Here is a 22,959-nt window from a genome sequence, read left to right on the forward strand (position 1 = left end):
GTGAAAATTCTGAACATGAAGACACTTCTCCAGCAAAAGTCAAACTGATGAGCTGGAGGTTTCAGCCAGACGCGTTGTATTAATATGTTATCAGCTCAGCTCTACAGAGCATGGAATCAATTGTTTGCAGGTCAACAGTCACCTAATTTGCTTGCAACATCATGTAAGACCTGAATGAAAAGCGATCAGTCAGCCAGTCCTACACTGCTTTGGATGGGTGCTTATGTCAATTGCTATGATTCTTCCAGATTTCTCTTGCCATGGATGCTATGTGCATGCATTCATCTATTGTCAGAGATTACAGCTGAACCTTGGCTCTTAAATCTTGAGTTGTCGGTACTAGTTTAGAGGCCATAAGCATGCCCGTGTTGACCAACGGTTGTGGATATTGAAGATATGCACTCTCGTATCTCTGAGAAGCTAACGCGACCGAAACCCCGAGATGAACGCAAGATTATTATGCAAAGACGGATGATCAACGAGCTCATGAGACTCACTCTGGTCAGGATCATCGCATGCCGATATCCTGTCCTAATATAGAAATGTGCGTGGGAAAGAAGCCACCGCCAACATTCCTAACCAAGAGATGATCGCTCTCGGCTTATTTCCTTCTCACAAGCGTAAGTCGCGACCAGTCCTGAGAAGTAGCACATATAAAACGCATCGGGTCGTTCTCCTGAAAACACTATTGCGAGGACCCCTATGGGTAGGCGGCATTCATAACAGTCGCTTGCAGGTGCTGAAGCTGACTCGGAGCGGCCTCATCTCGGGCGCACTCGCATACCTCTTCTTTAGCACTCTGAATGTCTGCGGTTCTGCTTGTACCCTGATTATGATCGAATCAAGTAGTCTCTCACCAGTCGAGGAATCGATTGCCTCACGCAGCACTGCATGGAGGTTGCAAATTGCTCAAATTAACATCAAGGGCTGATCATCTTTATGCGTTCGTGTCTCATCTTGCTCAAATGAATAGTCTGTAAAGCGCTCATAGATGGACTCTGTGATAGACGCAGGGAGCCTGTCCGTCCCTTAGTATGAGGCTCTCGCTTTCACAAACTTGTAAACACACGCGCGGGTCCTCAGGGAGCCTATACCCACCATTCTTGCGTCCCTTTGATCACTCTTCAATGCTGAGCCAAGGAAGCCAGATAATTACTCACACAGGGCAACAGGCCAGGACCTCCGCTCTCTCCAGCGTATACAGCTCATGCGGATCAGGAGTGAGTATGGAGCAGCACGCTCAGTCAGTATTTCATTTCGCTCGCAATACCTAGCCTAGCCCATATATGGGGCGCTGATCAGCGTCGAACAGGTAACTCTACACCCGGCCACAGGGGGGCTGCCACAGGGCTCTGTGCTTCGTGAAAATATGAGCGAAGTGTCTGCGAGATATGCTGTCTTACAGGGCTCAATTTTCACAGGGAGTCGCTGCATGTCCGCTCGCAAGTGGCAGTCTCCACGATCCAGAAGGTGCGGAGGTTGTGAACATGCGTGTTCTCCCCCAAGTAATACTAAGGTACGTTCAGCGGCTGCGGTGCGCCATCGTACGTTCCCGCAACCGTTTCCCTGAATTCCGCCACACTACCGTCCATTCGCGCTTCAGCACTCTGCTCTTTTTGCGGCTTGCCGCAGCCCGATGCCGTCGCGTGCGTTCCAACCGCTTCCGTGTATCCCAAACATGTTCCTCGCCCGGGCCGCCGCGCCGCCTGCTCCTGCTCGATCGTACAGTACTAGTGCGGGCGCGTCATCGGAATATGTGCATTTAGGATCGGCTCCGCTTCGATCGACCCTAAGGCTCCGCCCGGGTTTGCCAGTCTTGAAGCTGGTGACCACGATGGGAATAGGGGCCGCTGCACTTGCACTATAGCGTTTGGCGGGCGGTTTGATGTTTGGTGCTACATGTTTGACATTCTCAGGAGCTACATTTGGTGTTTACGACAGATAATTGGTTCGGGCGTAGTTTCAGGGTTTGCACTCAGAGTTGTATGCGCTACTAGACGCGGTTGTCAGCCGTTCTGCGGCTTGTTGGCATGAGACTCCGCGCCGCGAACGCCCGCTCGATTGTCATCACATACATTCGGACGTCACACGACAGGATGAACCCGACATACGCGACGGCACTAGCGCAAACTGCCGTGCCTGAACGTTGCTGCCATGCTGTACAGCGACATTGTTATTCGGATGCCCAAGGCTGGCCGTTCGGCGCCGCCTCAGTGACGGACGCCCATCAGGGAGGTACGCGGGACCGGGTGTCCTCGGAAGAAGAGATTGCGTTGCGGACATCAGAGGTTCCGTATGGCTGTGGGGAATTTGAGCACGCCCATACGTAACATTCTCGCTGCCAAGATGCATTTTATTGCCGCGCCTAATTTTAGACGTGCGCTCTCGACCCGTGCAGGCTTTTCCCAATAGAGATCATCAATTTTCCAGCAGAATTGGGCTGTAGGGTGCGTGCAGGGTGCGTGCAGAAGGCACCCTTTCTCGTAACAAATTCATACAACCTGTCGAAGCCTGATGGGGACGAGGTTCATAGGGGCCTTTTGACTCCATTGGGGCTGAAGCCCTGCACACCGTGTCAAAATAGCCTCGTCGACCCGGCCTCTGGTTCATGGTAGAAGATCGTGGAACGCTGGAACAATGAGATCCTCGTAACATCGACATCGCGTGGGATTTCAAAGCGACTGATTCGAGTCGCAGAGCCGGGCGCAATGGGAGGGCTACTAGAAGGATTCTGAAGCGTTAATGTCGATAGATAAGAGGAATCTCCGCGCTTCGCGAGGATTCAAGGCGGCAAGGCCTAATCATGAATTAATTGTAGGTGAAATGAGGGCAGGGATCCGCCATTGTGGCAGAAACCTGTGCTCGGGGAGCGCATCAATACGCTGCTCTAGACTTAAGGAAGATGTATAGGTCCACGATCGTGGGGAAGGCGGGGAAAGCGACGGATCCCCTGGTGGCCCCGCATTTCCTGCGGGGCGGGAGGGCCGGGCCGCGGCGGCCCGGGCAGTATCAGGCACACAAGTCGATGACTTCCCCACACATCTCGATCTGACGGCCCGCAGGGGCTAGCGCGCTGTGAGAGTTTATAAACCCCGCCTGATGTGAGTCTGCGCTAGGGTCGTCTTCTGCAGTCCCCTCTGTCCTCCCAGTTCGCCAGCTGCACGAATATTCAGCTCAAAAATGAGTAAAGTGACGCAGGGAGTTTTTCAGAACATTCGGGTGTACTGTGCGTTATTCACGCTCTGGGGACATCGCGCTCAATCCTCCTTACACTTCGAATAATTCAGGGTTGGCGTTCATCGTCTATTGGGGGATCGTGCTTTTCGGTTACGACACGTAAGCGCAGCATGGGGATCTTCCCGCCGCCGAATATTGACAGGGCTTGTCGTCATAGCGGTGTCGGTGGTGGCGTAGTGTCTGCTACCTACTTCAAGGAGCATTTCGGCCTCATTAACGCAGACGGGTCGGTCAATGCCCAGAAGTCAGATGCGGTATCGTCAAATGTCGTCTCGGTCTTGCAAGCTGGTGCCTTCTTCGGTGCCATCGGTAGCGCACCCCTCTCCGGTGTGTAGCGGACAATTGTTCCAGTACGCAAGGGCTCGACTTACGTTTGGGACACAGCCGCCATCGGACGCAAGTATACTCTCCTAATGTTCTCAATCATTTTCTCTGTCGGCGCCGTGAGTAGATCTTGCTCCCGCACTGTTTCTGCAAGGGCGCCCGTTGATGTAATTCTAATCCAGATTTTACAAACAATATCGGGCGGCTCGCGCGGTATTGGCTACATCTATGGTGGTCGTGTTGTCGCCGGTGTCGGCATTGGCGCTATCTCTGCCGTTGCGCCCGCCTTCGTATCAGAATGCTGCCCAAAGGAAGTCCGTGGGCGTATCACTGGCTTCTTCCAGATAATGGTGGCTGTTGGTGTCATGATCTCATACTTCATCAATCGTGAGTGCCCACCTGTCCGTGCCCCATATGCTTGCATCGTTGACGCTCAGACCTACAGTGGGAATCAGCCTGCACATCAAGACTGGCCCAGAGGTCTGGCGTATCCCGTTCGGCTTCCAGCTCGTGCCTGCGGGCATTATGACACTCGGCCTGCTGACGGTGAAGGAGTCCCCGCGGTGGCTCGCGTCGAAGGACCGCACGGAAGAGGCGCTTGCGAACTTGGCGTACCTGCGGCGTCTGCCTAGGGACGACGAGCGCGTCCGCACCGAAATGGCAGAGATCGAGGCGGCCATCCACGAGGAGCGCGAGGCGCGTGCGAGCCTAGGCCTCAAGGAAGCCTTCTTCGGGAAGGGCAACTTCATCCGCTTCGTCATCGCCGTCGTCATCTTCATCCTCCAGCAATGGAGCGGCCAAAACTCGGTGAATTACTATGCACCGCAGATCTTCCAATCGGTGAGGCTACTGTTCCACGCTGCCGTCCTCAGTCGTGATGCTGACGCTCTGTTCCGTAGATTGGGTACACGGGCACGTCGAACTCGCTGCTTGCGTCCGGAATTTACGGCATCGTCAAGGTCGTGGCGACGACGCTCTTTGTGTTCTTCCTCGCGGATACCTGGGGCCGCAAGCTGTCGCTCTTCGTCTCGGCTATTGGCATGGGCGTCCTCTTCTTCATCATCGGCGCGCTCCTCAAGACGTTCCCACCACCGGCTGACGCTGCGACGCCGCCACCTGCATCCAAGGCGATGGCCGCGATGCTCTACATTTATGTCTGTTTCTACTCGCTCGGATGGGGGCCGCTTCCGTGAGTCTGCACATACGTTGTATGGTTGTGCGGACGTTGACTGTATTTCAGATGGGTCTACGTCGCAGATATCTTCCCGACACGGACACGGCATTACGGTCTGGCGACGGCAAGCGCGTCACAGTGGCTCTTCAGTGCGTATTCTTTTTCCGTTCGACGTGTCGTGTACTGACCTTTTGCGCAGACTTTGTGCTCTCAAAGGTGACGCCCACAATGGTCACGGATCTGGGCTACAAGCTCTTCCTCATGTTCGCCACAATCAACATTGGCGGCATGGCTGTGTTCACGCTGTAAGTAGTACACGAGGCTGACCAGTGGAGTCGCGACTCACATGTTTACGCTTTTGTGCAGGCTTATTCCTGAGACGAAGGGCCGCAGTCTTGAGGAGATGGATGTCATCTTCGGCTCCGTCAAGGCCGAGAAGCGCGAAGCGGATATCAGGAAACAGGAGAGAGGTACGTCGTGTCCATGCATTTTGCCGCAGACCGCTGAGCGTTCGCACAGCGATGGACCACGAGGCGAACGAGACCAAGTCGGAGCGCTCGCTCGAGGGCAAGGTATGAAAAGCTGGCCGGCTGTCTGCTTGGTCAGGGAGCGTCGCTCAGTAGTATGCCTACACCGGTCCTGCCTGTCTTGGTATCTCCATTGTATGAATAGCGACGTCGATGACCCTCATCTTTCTTCTCGGGTATGCCTCGGCTCGCCACGGATGTATTCTAGTAATGAGCTATCGTTCTGCAACATGTTGTATTTTAGCGCCCAAGTTCGAGGCGGAGGAAGAGCCGGAGATCTGGCAGAGAAGTTCGAGCGTCGAGATCGTGATCAAATTGCTGGATGCACCGGAGACAGATACTGTCGATCAAATCTGATGTATCATGAAATTCGCATCCGCGTTTCTCCGGAACGGGCCGAGTGGCAGACTTCATCTCGGTCGAGCTTAACTGGTTCTGTCGCGCTCATATGGAACGATTGTGAGTCGACCTGTCATCTTGGTAAACATCATTAAGCCATGATAAGTTTCCCCAACACTTACAGTGAATGGTTCCATGTGAATGAGAGTCATCCGTGCAATGCTGCCTTTCAGACGCGCCTGAGTAGTGGCGTCGTGCAGTTGCATTTCAAAGAGCTGTCAATTTCAACTGATCAGTCACCTTGACAGGCCGCCCCGGATTTACCCCATCATTGGGGGGTGAGTGGATTTCATCCATAGTGTGGTCAGGTATCATTTACCATGTTAGTGTTTCGCCGTCACGCTTTGGACGACGCGTAGTATACACGAACAATCGTGTAGTCTGTCTCTCCAGGTTTTTGCGACAATTGTCAGTCTTGGCAGATGCTTTCATGCTCTGCTGACTTCAGTACGTTGATCTTCAAAACACCATAGATGTTCGCATAGTAATGGCAGTAACAGGAACATCAAGCACATCCTCCTGCTCGCGAACATGGTCGAAAACTTACGGTACAAGCTGACCGAGGACCTCGTTAGTAGGAGACTAGCGTGCCGTCTGCCAGGCTATCCCAGCGGGGGTGGAGGCTCAGATCCCTTCAGCATTGTTGCCACCTAAAAACCTCTTTCTTCTTGACAATCGCGGCCGAATATAGTCATCTCTCTTCCCCGACATCATATTCGTGGCGGTGCGCAACGTCATCCCCCACAAGTCTGAGTGGGCATTGGGGATATTCCCGCAGATCCCGCTCCTGCCGCCCGCACTAAATCCGCCTATTGAGACACCTTAGGAAACCGGCCAGGTGGTGAATGTGCATCCAGAGACTTTCGATGCTGGCCACCTTCGCATTCTACAGGCTCCTGCAACTCGCAGGAGCCGACATTGAGTTCACCCGTTCAAGAGAACCTGAGTGAGCCCAAGCATCCATCCCATCTACGAGTGTGTCGACGAGCATGATGTGTATCGCACACTCGAGGATTAACTGACCGTCAAGGCAGGAGACGTGCGTCGTCGTATATGCCAACTCATGTCGACGACATAATCCGCAAGAATGGCGGTACTTGAAATTGTGGCACGACTCGGTCACATCGCACAGTACTTGTGTTATTAAACATATACAACAATGCGGTTGGAGATGGAGCTGTGATGGATACATAAGCAATAAACCACATGATGTGAACGGATGAGATACCTGACAGAATACGTGTCAGCACCGTCTGGAAGCGCGTATGACACCCCTGCTCACCACCTATTTACGGAAAGGTTTGCGCGCAACGAAGAAGGCAACAACGCCAGTCTGCCATATCTCGACCTCCTCGAAGCTCCCTCTCAGCGCCTTCTCCAGGTTCCCCAGTGTGTCGGTAGCATTGCCAAAGATGCCTGTCTGATTAAGGCGCCGAAGGAAGAGCCTGCCGAGCCAGCTGTGGCCTGCGTCTTTCCCTAAGACGGTCGTACCGTACAGTACACCAGCCGACGCCAGCCCCGCGGAGAGATTTGCGAAGACATGGCTCGCCTTGATGGGGAATGTGCCCGGTAGTACATGCAACGTGTACAGCAACGAAATCGAGTCGAACCGCCCGCGCAGCGTCACGGGCAGCGGATCGAACACGCTCTGCCGCACCGTCTCGGTGGTACCCCTGTACCCTGCCGCGAGCAAGCGCGCCTCGGCAAGCTCGAGCGTGTTCGGATTGACGTCAAGCAGGGTGACGTTCTTCGTCTTCGCGAGTTGCGGAGCCGAGGCCGCGGTGTAGTAGCCCGTGCCGACGCCCACGTCCATGTGTGCGTTCTCACCGATGTATTTCTTGAAGAAAAGCAGCTGTATGGAAGATGATGCACGCCATAGCCAGGTGCTGACGAAACCCAACACGAAATGGTCGTAGTAGCTCAGATGGAAGCGTGTATAGAGCCGGGCTGAAGGCTGGAGGTCAGGCATGTTGGTTGACAGCGTTATGGAAGTCGGGTGCAAATGATTGCAGTCGTGTCAGCGGTGCGACCTCGTGCTGGTGTGTTTGGCCCAGTTTACTACAAACTCGGTCACCGTCGGACGAAGGTGCCAAAAGTTCGGTTGCCCGGTGTATATTATCTTTCGATAATGCTTACTCAAATCGCAACCAACGTCATATCGCAGCTGTACACAGAAGGTCAGACGTAAGAACGATGCGCTGAGGGTGATCGGGAAATGCTAACTCCTACTTATTACCAGCGACAAAATTCCAGTTTGGGCATGTTACATGCAGCGCTTACCAATAAGGACATATATATTTTGAGCGCTTGCCATTTGTATTTGACTATCAATAAGACGAAGAGATCCTGCTGCAAACGTCTATGGTATATTGAGAACCAATGCCCCGGAGGAAGCTAACAGTACACGAAAGCATTTTCCAAGACTGACAGTCGTCGCAAACACCCGAAGAAACAGCCAACATGATTGTGCGCGTATACTACGCATAACTAAGGTTTGATTTACCTCTAGAGTCGTCCAAAGGGTGATGGCGAAACGTTGACATGGTAAATGAGGTCTGGCGACGGCCCACAAGTACTATGGATGAAATTCACTCGCACCTAATAACGAGGTAAATCTGGGGCAGTCCGGCGGGGGGGTTTCTCCGGTGACGTTAAGAACTCGATGTTTTCGGGTAGGTCTATCGGTATGGAATTAGCTGACAAGTACTACCATCCTGCGTTCCCGCAAAGCTGAGTTGAATTATTTGACAATGCTAGGGCACTCATGCACCGACGTTGACACTGTCAGTCTTTGGCTAAGATGCGTCATTAGGAGCGTGGAGATATTGGCCAAGTGTTTCCGCTCGCATTTTAAATTCCTGGATACACTCGCTGAGGCAGCTGAGATCAGCGGCTGCCACCAATGTCGATCTCTCGGCAGTACGATTTCATACGGACATGTTCCTGCTGGGCGTTAAGCGCATCATCATGGTGAGTACCACCCTCGATAACATGTTGTGTGGCCTCAGATGGGCCAACAGTACACTATCCCACGTTGCGTATTGTTGCCGCTGTGAGCCGCCCGGGCTTCGAAATACCCTTGGGCCACGTCTCGGCTTATTAGTGCATCCCCACCGAGCATGTATAAGCAGATGTCGGTACCAGTCGGGAGGACCTCTCTACCGCAGACCCCAAGTAGTGTTGGTAGCGGGCTTGCCTCGGTGCCGAACTCACCAATCAAAAGGAGCACAAATCCTGCGGCGTATCCCGTGCCATGTGTGCGCAAGGTGACGCCAACGTTTAGTTACACCTCGATTGCATGCACAATAACGGTGAAAAGACGTCTCGGGGATAACTCAGGCCACACAGATAGACGATCGCCGTCGAAAGGTCGGACGCGCCATCCATGAGGTAATGCGTTATAGACTCATTAAACGGTTCTATGTAGTGATATGCATTTTTCTCAGCCTACTGGCCTGTGTACGGCTGGTTTTGCAGGCTGCTATGCTTTGTCCATACATAGCTACTCTCATCTAAGCGGTCTCGTGTACTCGTTCAATGGTATTGCATGATCATACATGGTTCAAACATCTCACTCAACTTCAAGAGACATACTTTTGAAAAGTATGCTTTGGGATGCCTCGGGGTACCCTGGGGGTAACTGCACGTAAGTGCACTTAGACGGACACTCGGGCTGACATGCATAACACCGATCCGCTCAATCAGATAAGCCCATATGGGGAGAGCATTACTCGACATCGCACACGAGCACGGTGCGTTCTCCGCAAGACAGAGTGACATGTAATCTGACGAGCTTCTCCTGCAACCACGTCCAGGGAACTCGGTGGCGTCGCCGAGCCATATTACCTGACGCTCACATGAGAACACAGCGAAAGACGGCATATATAAGTGTGAGCTACATGGAGGGCCTGCCAATTGTCCCAGTCATGCCTTCTTCCACTGACAAGAAACTCATCCTCGTTATCGGCGCAACCGGTGCACAGGGCCTCGCGGTCATCGACAAATTGCTCGCGCCATTGGAGGATGGCTCGCCGTCTCCGTACGCCATCCGCGCACTTACTCGCGACCCAGAGAATCCTCGGGCCAAGGAGCTCTTCGCCAAGGGCGTCGAGTGCGTGAAAGGTAGGACGCTCGTCGTGTACTCCAGTGACAGCGTTTCTGATAAGCTTTGCCCAAGGCCGTTTCGACCATTTCGAAGACATGGCAGCGGCGCTCAAAGGCGTGTATGGCGCGTGGGTCAACATAGATGGATTTACTATTGGAGAGCCGTGGGAGATGTACACGGGAATGAGAATATTCGAGCTGGCTAAGCAAGCCGGAGTGAAGCATTACGTTTGGAGCAATCTCGACTACGCATTCAAGGTATGAGCATATGGTCCTTGAATTTGTTTCACTAAATTGAGCCACTTACGTGTTATATAGTTGGGCAATTATAATGAGACGTACAGATGCCAACACTACGATGCCAAGGGCCGCGTCGCCGAATGGATGCAGGCTCAGCCGTCCGCCGTCAGTGGGACCGACATGACATGGTCTGTTGTGACTTCTGGACCGTACATGGATATGCTCCACAACGTGTGTTTACTCATTGTATTCCTGACCAGTCGTGACTGATGCCTGGCCCAGATGATGTTCGGTCCCTTGAAGAAACGCGAGAACGGCACGATTGTCTTCGCCACGCCGGTTGGCAACGGACACGTCCCCATGATCGCGCTCTCCGACATGGGTTTCTTCGCGCGCTACACGTTTGACAACCGCGCCACGGCCTCGGGTCAGGACCTGGCGATTGCAACGGAGATGGTTGGCTGGGAGCATCTGAAGACGACGTTCGAGAAAGTCACCGGCCAGAAGGCAGAGGTTGTCTCCCAGACGATTGATGACTGGCTCGAGGACAGGTACGCCGCCGACCGGCCTGTCGCGCACGAGGGCAAGATAGGACTTGACACGACTACATGGAGGCTGAACTTCCGTGGCTGGTGGGCGCTTTGGCGAGATGATATAGTGAAGAGGGATATGGAGTGGATCAGGAAGGTCAACGCCAAGGGGCACACCCTCGAGAGCTGGATGAGGGAGCAGAATTACGGCGACCACCTGTGGCAGAAGATAGACATCTTGAAGATCACTGAAGACGGCCACATGGGTATTCTACCAGGCAAGGAACGCTTACAAAAGCTCTGATGGAGGCTCCTTCGTATTTAGCCTTCCGCTGTGTATCATGTAATTCGTAGCGCTGCATTTACGCAAAATCAACAGTCCGAAAGTTTCCACTTTGTGGGGGATACAGTGTCGGCAGCACAGTTAGTAGATACTCACCGGCGGGCATCAAGGGTAATATTAGATTCTTCGACGACTAGCTGTTTGTATATGCTTCATCGCGATTTCTGTGCTCCATAAATAAGACATTAGCAAGCGCAAACAAGTTCAAGTCTGGACGAGGCTTCTACAGTGTCAGCCGGACATTTCAGAATAATCACATCTAAACGCATCATGATTGAAATGCGTCGCAAGAATATTGCTTGTCATGAGCCATCGCCCGGCGAACGACAATGTGGGCTAAGTATCTCGATGATGCGACTCGAAATCATGTATGACATCAACCCGCCGCGGGCGTTCATCGACCTGAACTACGCAATGCCGATAACGTCGATCATCATGCAGCGGGCAAATTGACCCAGTCAGCAAGAGGTGGGAGAAGGGTCGCAACCTCACTCGGGCCTCGGGCAGCATTCAGTGAAGTGAACGGAGACCACCGCCCGAGATTGTGTGTATTTAGCAATGTGCCTGATAGACGGTTTTAGTGCGGGCGGCGGGAGCGGGGTCAGCGAGAATATCCCACGCTGAAGACGTACCCGCTGGTCATATCGACTCACCGCGGCCTTGCATCTGCGCAGCAGTACCCATTCAGAGTTTCTAGGGATGGCGATGGGCAGCGCACGAAGATGGTGTTAGGGAAGAGAGACGACTATGATTTGGCCGCATTCATCAAGAAAAAGAGATAATTTAGTTCGTAATAATCCGGAAGGGATCTGAGCCTCCACCCTCCAACCCCGCTAGGGCAGCCTGGCGGACAGCACACAAATAGTCTCCCAATCTCCGGCCGTCCTCGCTGACGAAGTCTTCAGTCAGCTTGTACCGCGAGTCTGCGACGATGTTCGCGAGCAAGAGGGCGTGCTTGAGGTTCCTGGAGCTCACCACGTGAGCGCGGAACAATTGATGGGACACTGTTGCACTTACTCTGGTACCTGGATCCTTGAGGCGACCAGGAGTGAATGCACGCGCATGATAAGCTCGGGCACGTAAATTTGACGTATCCGCGATAGCTCGCGCCGTCGGCGTTCGCCTGGATGCAATGTCGATTATTGACAAAGACAGTGATACGTACGTGTAGCTTACCACCACTTGCGCTAGTGTCTACGACCAGCCATTCAGTTGTCAGCAACTTGACTACTTGTTCACGAGCCTGCTGTAGGAGGAGCTGCAGGACCACAATTGCGGTGAGCGCAAGGTAGGCAACGCTGAGCCACACGGTCTAAATCGTACCTTGTAGTCCTCCAACCACACAGTCCGCGTTTCTTGGTTCATCTGCGGAGCCTCCAGTGCCTGACACTCGACAACGCGTGCCAGCGACTCCCAGACGGTGAAGAACTGACGATAGTGCAGGTACTCCGTGGCGAGGTCTTCTGGCTGGCGAATGCGCCCGAGGTCTGGAGGCAGCACGTCGAGCAGAGACTTCGCGAATGACGCTCGCCCACTGGCTGCACTTGATGTTAGCAAAGGGAATCATAGGCCCGCATGAACGTTGTAGGGACGCACCTAGGAAATACCGGAGGATGACGTTAGCTTGTTCGAGTGCAGTCTCATATGTTGACTCCAGGAACGTCGTCCATTCGATAGACCGGAGCAACAGCATTTCAGCGTCTGACGGGGGCGGCTGCATGCCAATGATAGGCGGCAGTGGGCCTTTGGTTGGAGGCAGCGCCTGCGTATGTTCAATAGTCAGTCTCATCCGTTCTGGTATAACAGTGCCTTTGAGGGGGCGCACCGAGAACGCCTTCTCGACCGTCCTCTCCGCCGTGGCGATGGCAACGCGGTGCATGTCGAGGCCGTGGTCTCTTGCACGAGTGAGTGCGAGCCTCCGCTCTTTTTCGTCTATCGACAAGTCAAGAGATGTGAGGAACATCGCATAGCGCTCGATGGCGTTGTCGCCCAGCGCGCCGGCGTACATGGCGATAAGATCACGCTGGCCAGCTGCCTATCACGAAATGAACAGTCGAAGTGAGTATTCCATCGGCGCCGCCAGGCTCGGCAACGTACCTCGAGAACTTGTAGATATGCTTCGAAGATCACTTGCGTGGCGAGAGGCGGGACGGGGATATCGATCATTTTGAGGTATAAGCAGAGGTGTGCGAAAAAGCGCGTCATAATCGGATACCTAGAAGATATTAGCCATAAGCTTACGAGGACTTAGGTAGGATCAATGACATACTGTGGAGACATGATATCGTAGGCTCCTTGTCGAAGAGTGTTCGCAAATGCATCTAGCAACGCATCCGTGCGGTCCAAGATGATATGCAGCTGGGATACATGGTAAGGATTATCCGCGGGCGGTTGCCTTCAGATAGTAGTCAGCCACTTCGATGTTGACGATGGTATCGTGAAACAGTCTTACCCCTCTTCTACTTCGATGCTTGCTAATGACTCCAGCGCGTCGACCACCTCGCCCTCCCACTCGTCATCGTCCATATCCATGTCGTCGGATCCCTCAGCCGGCCCTCCTCTGCCCGCGCCCTCCTTCCCATCAACAGCCGCGACGCCACCCTCCCAGAAACTCTGCCCTGTGAGGCTCGCGAGCCCAGAGCTGAGCCTGTCCTCGCAGTGAACGCACACCAATGCCCATAGATGGTCCGTCCAGGAGTGACACATAGCCGTCAGTGGGCCAACAGTCTGCGGTGAAGGAGCGAGAGCAGCATACAGCCCGCGCTCGGTCGGAGAGAGAGATTGCTTGGGTGACGTTAGCACACGAATTATACGCGACGAGATGATTACGTACGTTGAGGGCAGCGCGAGTGCATGCTGTCTTCCATAGCTTCCGGCGCAAGTTCCCCCGCCAGCCTTCTTCCGTGTACATCGACTCGTCATCCGTTAGCTCATCGTCGCGAAGGTCGTCGGCTAGAACGTGGTACCCGTGACATTCCGGTCCGTGATATCGAAATAACCGAACTCACCAATTGCCCGCCATCGCAAAAGTAAAGCGCCATTGATACTGGCGGCTCGCCATGGTTGGTGTGCTCTTCGGCAAAGGTCAACGGCGTCGTCCAATCGTCCTGCCCGCACCAGAGAAAAGAGTGTTTGTACCAATACTCTCTCATAATCCTTATGTGCCCTAGGTATTTAGCTTGGTACTACACATGTCAGACGTCGAAGAACTCACCGCGTCAGAGGGCGCCAGCACTTTCCCGTCCCCGCTACCACGGTTTATCGTGTCCGGGTCCATCTCACTGACAACTCCCGGTACGGCGCCACCCGTCCGCAAACTCTGCATGATGGTATGTTTGGTAAACGGCCAGTAACCGGTCGTTACGCCAGGGTCGGTGGGTACCGCGGCCGTCTCGTGTAACCATTCGCGCACAACGACGAGTTCTGAGAGTAGCGGCGAAGAGTTCATGATGGATTGCGCGAGAGTAGCTGGTGGAGTGTATGGATTGGCCGCAAGGAGGGTATGCGGGTCAGGGTGCTTCAGCGGTTGGGTTTTACGGAGGCTAAGAGAATCATGTCAGCGTTCGAACGCAATGCATGAGCTGCCAAGATGGTGCGCGGAGATGATTTTCTCCGCCTATAGCATTGTTTGTGACGTGATATGTTACAAGGCGGCACCAGGAGGCGTACACTGGTGACAACAGACAATCGTGGCGGCCCAAAAATCCAGAGTGTTCGATCTGAGATATATTGGATATTTCGGAAATTGTAAGCCACCACGGGCAAGACCCACTGCCTGAAGCCTAGTCATGCTCTGGACAGCTCGGCAGGGATAGAGTTTTCGGATGATATCCGGGTCACCGAGAAACCTCCAGGCATTTCAGGCTAGCCAATCAGAAAGTGTCATAATCCCATGTTCGTGCGATGTCCGTTGTATGGCATGCGCTCCGAAAATGCTATCCCTGCTCACAGTGACCCGTAGAAAACAGTCGGTGCTGACCAGTCAGCGACCTTCGAGCAACAATATTCAGAACTCTGAGGTAGTGTCAGAATATTTGACACACTTCATTGCAAGGGCAACATTCATGGTTATCGCCAGCAACAAGGCTCGACATGAACATCTTCAGGGAGTTTCTGAATTAGATTCCGCCGAGGTAAACCGGTGGCTTTATCCAAAAGACGTCCTAGCCCTCTAGCCGCTAGTTCTATGTGGCTGCTGTGAATAACGAGTGCCTTGGTCTGAACCATCCGCGTTGCCCGCAAGTGTTGTTGCTGGATACATTGCGAAGCCTATTGAGAGAGATGGAGAACGCACTCACGGCATAAGGGCTTGCAGCAGAGCCCAAGTATCCGCCTCTAATCTCAATGCTTCTGCTTCAGCCTCCGACATTTCACCCATGTCGTCCTCGTCTAATTCAGCTAGCCTAGAGTTCAATTGGAGCGCCACAGTTTCACGTTAGTCTTTGCAGGTCTCGCTGGGCTGCCACTGACGACGCACTGGTCAAGACATAGTTGCCGTAGCCGAGGAGCGAATCCTGTCTGTGGATGGAGCAGAGCAACAAGGTCGTCTTCTATTGATTGACAGACTGAGAGGACTTGCGCGCACGACGCGTAGAGAGATTCGGCCATGAGAATAGTGGCTGAGACGCGTTACTCCTCGTCAGAGATAGCAGAAAGTAAAGTTTTCCCAGCCAGTCCGTATAATCGCAAGAGTGGCAAGAGGACTGGTGAACAAATTGTAGAGGTCGTGGTTCACGCTATAGCAGCCGCCAGTTTCAGCCTTCGCGTGTGTCACGTGCCGGTGCGCGTCTGTGGCTGAGCCAAGTGACTTTGCCGAAACTCTGCGAAACCCCAACAACTACCAGTCACTGTCTTGGGCTTAGTTCGAGTGGCATCTATCACCATACCATGTCTTCCCCAAGCGCGTAAAGCGCACTGACACTCATCGAATGGTCTATTGTTAGATGTTCATTTCCGTCCCTGCTTCACGGCATCCAAAAATATGGAACGGCCAAGCAACGGCTATTGCCGGTCGCACAGGTCGCAGATTGCAATCAGCGAGCAAAGTAGAGCGCTGTTCCTTGACTACATTGCTCAGGAATGTCTGGATTTCTCAAAAAGCTTGAACACTCCCTCGAGCGTGAGCTCGACCAGGTCGACCGAGTGGTCGGCAAAGTTGACCGCTTCGTCGACAAGGGGCTGTATCATACGGAGGAAACAGTCCTCGGTAAGCCATGCGACCAATAGTCAATTAACAAATTGCTCACCTCGCTGTAGGTGTTCTTCGTCCGAATCGTGAGTGTGAAGACTCTGCACATTGATGCAAATCATCAAACATGTTCACTAGGCCGCCATGACACCCCCGAAGAGAAGGAGGCAGACACGATCAGAGCGGAGATCAACGCGAGCCATCGCTTCGACTCGTTCGCTGCGGAACGTTCGCAGAACTTCGTCAAATGGTGCGTATGCAGCCATGCACACATTGTCAGGATACCCATGAAATATATAATTCAGGCACATCGATGGCCATGATTATATGTATGCCCTTTCGGAGATGCTTGATAAAGCACGAGAGGCTATCTTCATCCTTGTATGTGAAACGTATATACCTGTCGTCGCTGCCCCTGATGGTAATTAGGATTGGTGGCTTACGCCCGAACTCTACCTGCGCCGCCCGGCAGCGTACAACCAAGAATGGCGCCTTGACCGCCTCTTGAAACGCAAGGCAGAGGAGGGCGTCCGTATCTACGTCGTAGTGTACAAGGAAGTGACACAGACGATGTCGATGAGCTCTTCTCACACGAAGGTCGGTTGTGCCTTGAATTCTAGTAACCCTGACTCACCGGTAAGCAGCATGCGCTAGAAGATTTACATCCTAACATCGCCTGCATGCGGCATCCAGACCATATTGGCAGCCAGGGTAAACTGATTAGTCAAGTAGCGGTAGAATCGAACCCTGACATATTCATAGACGACGTTGAGTTCTGGTCGCATCACGAGAAGGTTTGTGAGCATGCTGTCCCTGCTGCTTGCACGAGTAATATTCGAGATACAGCTTGTTATTATCGACAACCACCGCGCCTGTGTAGGCGGTCTCGACCTCTGCTTCGGCCGCTGGGATACGCCCACGCATCCGCTCGCAGACGTGCATCCGACTGATCTCGGGCGCACACTGTTTCCCGGGCAGGATTACAATAACGCGCGCATCATGGACTTCAAGAATGTACAGAACTACGTAAGCAACGGGCTCAGTGTCATCGAGAGCGCGAGAATGCCGTGGCACGACGTGAGTTTGTGTCCCCCCCCTTCGAGTGTGGTACCCGATATGGGGAGATGTGCTAATGGCTAATAGGTCCACATGACGCTATGTGGTCCGGTTGTATTGGATCTAGCGCAACACTTCGTCGAACGATGGAACGAAGTGAAGAGACGGAAAGTGAGCTAGGTTCTCACCCTTTTTTGCGTTTACGGCTTATATCTCGTGTTTACATAGTATAAACACGAGCAGTCAGTGCTCTTTCTATGCGGCATGACAACGCAACGCTCACACATGTAATTCTAAGACGGTATGACTGGCTTGCCCTTCCGCACAACGTCGAAGCCGCCCCGAACGAGGCTGTCGCCCGTATGCAACATTTCTTCTCTGCATCTGCTGATTTATTAAGTGGATCATGATAGGCCATCCACACCGCGAGCAGTGGAAAGCCATGGGTCGTCGCTTCAAAGAGCGTTTTCATCACGTTGCCCGGCGCGATTACGATGATGTCGACTATGAAGAAGACAACCCAGAACTGTACCCTCGTCCGCCGAACGGGACATGCCGCGTGCAAGCGATTCGGAGCGTGTCCGACTGGAGCCACGGCGTGCTGACCGAGCATAGCATCCAGAATGCCTGTAGGTATCATTTATCTGTATCGAGTTGTTATCGCTACCGACGATTACATGGGATGCTCATGCATTGCGTTTGCAGACTGCCAACTTATTCTCGAAGCGAACCATTTTGTCTACATCGGTACATGAATTCCGTTGCCATACATCTCTTATCGCTAATACAAGCAACTCATTGCAGAAAACCAGTTCTTGTGAGTTGAACTATAAAGCAGTAGCCTTCATCCGCTCAGGTCTACATTAGCATTTCTACTACAACACGTGACGGCCCCGTGAAGAATCAGATTGCCGCCGCTCTTGTCGAACGGATTCTGATGGCAGCTAGAGATGACAAGAAGTTCAAGGTAGGGCGCGTGCGATGGGGAATGCGTCGTATTTATAACTTGTCCTCCCCAGGTGATCGTGCTCATTCCAGAAGTTCCGGGCTTTGCGGGGCCGGGTACGCTCCTAGTGCACCATGATGAGCGTCCTACTAACAGGCAAATTTAGTCAAGGAAGACAGTTCCGTCAAGATAATTATGGCCGCCCAGTATCGCACGATGAACCGAGGAGGCCACAGTATCTATGAGGAAATTCGGAAGGCAGGATTCAACCCGTACGTGCTTGCTGCTGGTAGTAACTTCAGGTCTCTCATTGGATATTGTGCAGAGAGGATTACATCAAGTTCTACCATCTTCGTGCATACGACCGCATTAACGCCCCGTACCGTACGCTATTTTTAGACTTCACCATTTCACGCTTGCGTGACTCGCTTTTTCTTAGCGTCCTTCCTCTCGCTCCTTGAGGAAGATAGCGGTGTGAAGTTCCATCAAGCGATGGTCGCACTCGCACGATTGTGGGTAGGCAAACACGAAGAAGCCCTGGAACCGCAGGACGTCAGCGTCGTCCTCCCCACTGGCGCCTACACGGAGGAGCTCTCGCCCGCTGGCGGGAAGGCCGAGCTCAAGACAGAGACGTATCAGCTCCCCAAGTCGTACGAGGAGGCCGTCGAGATCCTCGAGCGATGGAAGGGCGCCGCAGATCGGCTGCGGAATGACGACGACGTCTCGGACAACGTGGTGCAGCATATGCTCAGTGACCGCACCAGTCTCCTTGAGGAGAAATGGCTCGGCACGGTCGAAGAGGAGAAGGCCGCGTACGTGTCGGAGCTACTTTACATTCACTCCAAAGTGATGATTGTAGACGACCAGAGAGTTATTGTAAGTGCACTTGATGTTGCTCGCTGAGATCAGTCTGACGTGTCTTTCCAGCTTGGTTCAGCCAATATCAATGATCGAAGTCAGAAGGTGGGACTATCGCTCGTTAATGTATGCACTTCTGCTGACCTGTGCCTATCCGCAGGGCGACGGCGATTCCGAAATTGCACTGGTCATCGAGGACGACGACATGGTGGAATCTACGATGGATGGGAGGCCCTTCATGGCCAGCCGATTCGCTACTACTTTGCGTCGCAAGCTGTTCAGAGGTGAGAATAGTTCCAAGGCATGCTCCATATGCCGCCGACGCTGACATGTGCGACCAGAACATCTCGGCCTGATCCCTCCCATGCGTGTCGAGGAGCCTCATGAGCCGGTTACGGGTTTCATGCGCCCAGCTCCTCACCCCAATCCTGACGAGCTGTCCGAGCCCCAGGACCAGATAGTCGCAGACCCCATCTCGGATGAGACGATGAGGCTATGGAACGAGACTGCGAAACGTAACAGGGATATCTTCACCGAGATCTTCCGTCCTGTGCCCACGAACTTAGTCCGCGATTGGGACGCATACGCAGTCAGTACTGAAGTTTGTTCTGTCTCTCAACATGCATCTAACTGCGCCAAAGCGTTACATTGTGCCCAATGTTTTGCCGGGGCATGTTATCCCCGACGTACCGCTCGACCGGGTCAAAGATCGGTTGAGTCAAGTGAAAGGAGCCCTCGTCGAGTGTCCGATGGTAGGTACTCTACACAACTCGCCATCTCCCGTTTTGACGAGGTATGTGTCATAGGACTTCCTGATCGACCAGAAAGACTTCGTCGAAGGAATTGACTGGAGAGGATTGAACCCAACGCTTCCCATCTACATCTAAATTTCAAGATCGAACTTGCTTCGGAGATGGCTTTGCCAATTTTCTTGTATCGGCTCTATGGTTGGAATGTACAAGTACAAAGGCTGTCTGCCTCCACAATGTCTGTATACCCCAGACGCTATTGCGCTGGTTTCCTGATATCAAGCACTTAAGGGAAGTGAAACAGTATAGAACGTTAGACCAGCTGTTCGAATAATGGTACTATGGGTCGTAGGGCTTGCTTATCGGAAAGAGTTGCGAAGTCTGCATCTGCCGCCTGCAACAATTGTTCTAACTTTGCTAAATAATCTTCTACAGGCTTGCTACTGTCCCTATGAGGCTAAAAAAAATAGCAATGTGTGAATTCCGCAGGTTACTATATAAGCTGGTAGCCTGCAGGGTACACGAATTTCGTGCAAGATTCCTCAATGAAGCCTTCAGCTATGAGTTCGATTGCCTGGGGATACGTTCCGTTGTCCGTTATGTCACATAGATCCTTGACTTGACTGTTTACGTATACATGCATCTTGTCAACGGGGAAGGCAAAAACATCTCGCTCTCGCGCCGCGAATATAGACTCCGACGCGCACCTCTTGCATCGGGCATACTTTGTCTGGTGTGGTTGGACATGCAAGCTATGTGTGCGGAGGATCCATCTGCTCTTTTCAGCACTCGGGATCTAGCTTTCGATAGGCAAAGACATTTCACTGTGAACAGCTCAATAAAATAGTGTGCCAGGCCAGAAATTGAAATTCTATGCGAGTTCGTGTGCCGGAACATCATTATAGCTATTTGTACAACGCGTTAAAGACTTGAACGTATTTATAGACACAGGAATCACAAAACGAAGACGCAGCGGATCGTGACACCAACCTCCCATGGTATGACGTCAAGGATGCGAGACGTATGCCAGATCAAGAAATAGACATACCAAATTAAGGGAGTGATCGAGAGAAGCCTGCTTTTCAAACCCCGACGCAATGCGCCTTCGACCCTCACATAAGAGCTCAGCAGAGAGAACGACCTTTGACACAACTTCTCCCCTTCCCCGCTCCTTCCTGACCTCCGCGCAGCCAGTCTTGTTCTGCACAAGCGTCGCTCTTTTCCCCCTTTTCCGCTCTGGATACAAGTGCATCTGGCGCACGGGGCCGTCGTACGCTCGTCAAAAGATCCTGCAGAGGCGAACACGAGTGCATACACCTTGCATTTATTCAGCAACAACCTTCGTGGATTGTCTTCGTTGAGTATATTGGCTCGAGGTACGCTGCTTCTCTGCATCCGTTGACGCTATGCTGAGATTATTGTGTCCTTTGCGTCGACTTTTCCGCTTGTAACGTGACGCATGCGCCATCGTCATGACATGAACAGTGTTCACTACCGAGTTTGAGTCACGTATATGCTGCATATATGCGCATATAGTGACTTCGTCGACACAACATGGGGCAATAAGTGATGCGAGCGCTGCGTGATCCGTTCACACACCTAACTAGTCTCGAGCCGGTGCCTTGCATCGAGGCATGGATTACGACTCTTCGAACCTTCATAACGTGTTGTTGCAGGCGTTAAAGGGTTAGAACATTTTGGTGAACAGTACGCCTATATGCACCAGATGACGCTCAGAGACGCGAAAGAACTTGTGATATATGTGCGTATGTGCGTTGCATGCAGCACAAGACTAATCAATGCTCTACCAGCCGTGATGAAGACATACCTCAGCATTTGCCTGAAGAAACAAGGACAATGCATTGGCATACAAGCGACCCGGTCTCGTGACACGATCAAGGTAGCACCACCACCCGCCTGTACTCGCCGACTACCGTAGCAGGCCGGTGAAAACGTGGCCGACAAGCTTCCCCATGCGTAACGATCTTCCACGATGACTGTCCAGATACGGTCCGAAACCTTCGCCGACGATGACTAGCTGACGAATGGCGCCCGGTTGCACAAAACGTGCTGACGTTGGCCCGTTTCACGCTTCCCTGAAGGCTCGCGACATCGGCCCTGTGGTGTAGCGCGAGTTTGGACATGGCCACATGAGCATAGCATATCAGCAGCAGGCCAATAGTCGGAAGCGACGGCACGCAGGCGACGGTCCCAAATCATCCGCCGTATTCACCGATCACCTGTCGAGGCTTCCCTGCAGCCTTGTTCGACGACCGTGGAGGGCTTGCCTCCTCGTGCCTAATTCTGGCACTTTGGGCAGTTACGTGGCTACCCCGTGCACCACATGCAGCCATCGAGGTCCCACAACCCCTCAAGCCAGACTGACCGTTGGATACTCACCTGACATACTCCCTCGGCTGGTGTCGGATGATATTGAGGAGCGCTTTTGGGATCGGCGTTCAGTCGGTCAGCGCCAAAAGCAACCAGACTGTTAGGTTGAGCTCTTCAGAGCCAACAGCAGAAATTATCGGATAGGGCGGACTCATGGCATCAGATGTGTCCGCGTCGTCTCACCCAGATGACAAGGGAGATCTGGACTGCCAGATGTTTGTGGAGACGGCGTGTAAGTCATCAAATTGCAAAATGGGCTTCGCATGAGGAGTGGGAGGCTTGTGGGAGCACTATATAGAGAAGGGCGGTGGCGGACATGGCAGATCATCTCACAGAAGTACAGGTTGCAGACGAAGCCACGACAGAAGGCGTCATGCGGCGCGCTAGGCCTACCGAACTGGAGCAGGGAAGAGATCGCAGACGGCCCAAGTCGCCAAGCAAGAAGGGGTGATGATATGAATAGCTTGTTTGATAGACAGCGACGCGATCCACTTCGCGCCCTACAAATGGTAGGCAAAAATGAAGTCGACCGCCGCGGCGGCTGGGACTCGGGAAGCGCCCGGCTGCGGCTGCCGACGCCCAGTTCCGCCACTGATGTGCAGAGATCGGGCCCGGTATGGAGCGGACCGCGAAAGCCGATTGGCCCTTTGACGTCAACTGACACCAACAGGTAGCGTGCGCCGCTCCACAGTCAACCATCGACGGCGACAAATGGACGGGTCGGCGGGGGTCTACCGTCTCTCCAGGAACAGTGAGCTGGTGCTCGGCATGCTTCGGACAGCGCTGCGGACTCCCTCTTCCTGCCTTCTCATGCCCCAGTCTATTGCGATATAATACGTCTCGCCCGTCTCTCACTTAGACTCCGATCGTATCGAAGTCCAGTTTGATACACG

At 53.1% G+C, this 22,959-nt stretch overlaps 6 protein-coding genes across 6 annotated transcripts; 3 read left to right on the forward strand and 3 right to left on the reverse strand.

Moving 5' to 3' along the window:
- Positions 1 to 1,511: 1,511 nt before the first annotated feature.
- POSPLADRAFT_1046036 (hypothetical protein) lies at positions 1,512 to 2,283 on the reverse strand (the record flags this gene model as incomplete). Its single annotated transcript, XM_024478930.1, has 3 exons — positions 1,512 to 1,730; positions 1,789 to 1,895; positions 2,076 to 2,283. The coding sequence occupies 3 exons, from the start codon at positions 2,281 to 2,283 to the stop codon at positions 1,512 to 1,514; spliced, it is 534 nt and encodes a 177-aa protein (XP_024339368.1).
- Positions 2,284 to 3,180: 897 nt separating this feature from the next.
- On the forward strand, positions 3,181 to 5,619 carry POSPLADRAFT_1046037 (hypothetical protein; the record flags this gene model as incomplete). The annotated part of the gene is made up of 13 exons (XM_024478931.1): positions 3,181 to 3,226; positions 3,288 to 3,336; positions 3,395 to 3,564; positions 3,589 to 3,680; positions 3,744 to 3,948; positions 4,007 to 4,401; positions 4,461 to 4,750; positions 4,802 to 4,884; positions 4,935 to 5,040; positions 5,102 to 5,205; positions 5,255 to 5,307; positions 5,342 to 5,357; positions 5,507 to 5,619. 13 exons carry the CDS (start codon positions 3,181 to 3,183, stop codon positions 5,617 to 5,619), a joined length of 1,722 nt encoding a protein of 573 aa, XP_024339369.1.
- Positions 5,620 to 6,737: 1,118 nt separating this feature from the next.
- On the reverse strand, positions 6,738 to 7,654 carry POSPLADRAFT_1039663 (hypothetical protein). Its single transcript, XM_024477578.1, has 2 exons — positions 6,948 to 7,654; positions 6,738 to 6,838 (listed from the first exon to the last, which is right to left on the reverse strand). The coding sequence occupies exons 1-2, from the start codon at positions 7,628 to 7,630 to the stop codon at positions 6,805 to 6,807; spliced, it is 717 nt and encodes a 238-aa protein (XP_024339370.1). The 5' UTR covers positions 7,631 to 7,654; the 3' UTR covers positions 6,738 to 6,804.
- Positions 7,655 to 9,587: 1,933 nt separating this feature from the next.
- Positions 9,588 to 10,839, forward strand: POSPLADRAFT_1141351 (hypothetical protein; the record flags this gene model as incomplete). Its single annotated transcript, XM_024485290.1, has 5 exons — positions 9,588 to 9,783; positions 9,809 to 10,023; positions 10,084 to 10,236; positions 10,288 to 10,556; positions 10,620 to 10,839. The coding sequence occupies 5 exons, from the start codon at positions 9,588 to 9,590 to the stop codon at positions 10,837 to 10,839; spliced, it is 1,053 nt and encodes a 350-aa protein (XP_024339371.1).
- An 822-nt stretch (positions 10,840 to 11,661) lies between these two features.
- Positions 11,662 to 15,486, reverse strand: POSPLADRAFT_1141998 (hypothetical protein; the record flags this gene model as incomplete). The annotated part of the gene is made up of 14 exons (XM_024485368.1): positions 11,662 to 11,842; positions 11,896 to 12,001; positions 12,061 to 12,136; positions 12,202 to 12,412; positions 12,471 to 12,640; positions 12,704 to 12,913; positions 12,976 to 13,093; positions 13,148 to 13,273; positions 13,331 to 13,662; positions 13,712 to 13,830; positions 13,887 to 14,034; positions 14,093 to 14,420; positions 15,177 to 15,281; positions 15,356 to 15,486. 14 exons carry the CDS (start codon positions 15,484 to 15,486, stop codon positions 11,662 to 11,664), a joined length of 2,361 nt encoding a protein of 786 aa, XP_024339372.1.
- Positions 15,487 to 15,957: 471 nt separating this feature from the next.
- POSPLADRAFT_1074174 (hypothetical protein) lies at positions 15,958 to 19,973 on the forward strand (the record flags this gene model as incomplete). Its single annotated transcript, XM_024482673.1, has 24 exons — positions 15,958 to 16,084; positions 16,135 to 16,152; positions 16,205 to 16,316; positions 16,372 to 16,447; positions 16,496 to 16,663; positions 16,711 to 16,777; positions 16,829 to 16,860; positions 16,913 to 17,143; positions 17,210 to 17,293; positions 17,351 to 17,364; positions 17,421 to 17,482; positions 17,536 to 17,751; positions 17,828 to 17,869; positions 17,927 to 17,939; positions 17,990 to 18,089; positions 18,142 to 18,184; positions 18,235 to 18,340; positions 18,394 to 18,452; positions 18,508 to 18,944; positions 18,996 to 19,031; positions 19,087 to 19,210; positions 19,268 to 19,515; positions 19,568 to 19,678; positions 19,733 to 19,973. 24 exons carry the CDS (start codon positions 15,958 to 15,960, stop codon positions 19,811 to 19,813), a joined length of 2,607 nt encoding a protein of 868 aa, XP_024339373.1. The 3' UTR covers positions 19,814 to 19,973.
- Positions 19,974 to 22,959: the final 2,986 nt, after the last annotated feature.

This window comes from Postia placenta (assembly GCF_002117355.1).
Source record: "Postia placenta MAD-698-R-SB12 unplaced genomic scaffold POSPLAscaffold_6, whole genome shotgun sequence".
Taxonomy (NCBI): domain Eukaryota; kingdom Fungi; phylum Basidiomycota; class Agaricomycetes; order Polyporales; family Adustoporiaceae; genus Rhodonia; species Rhodonia placenta.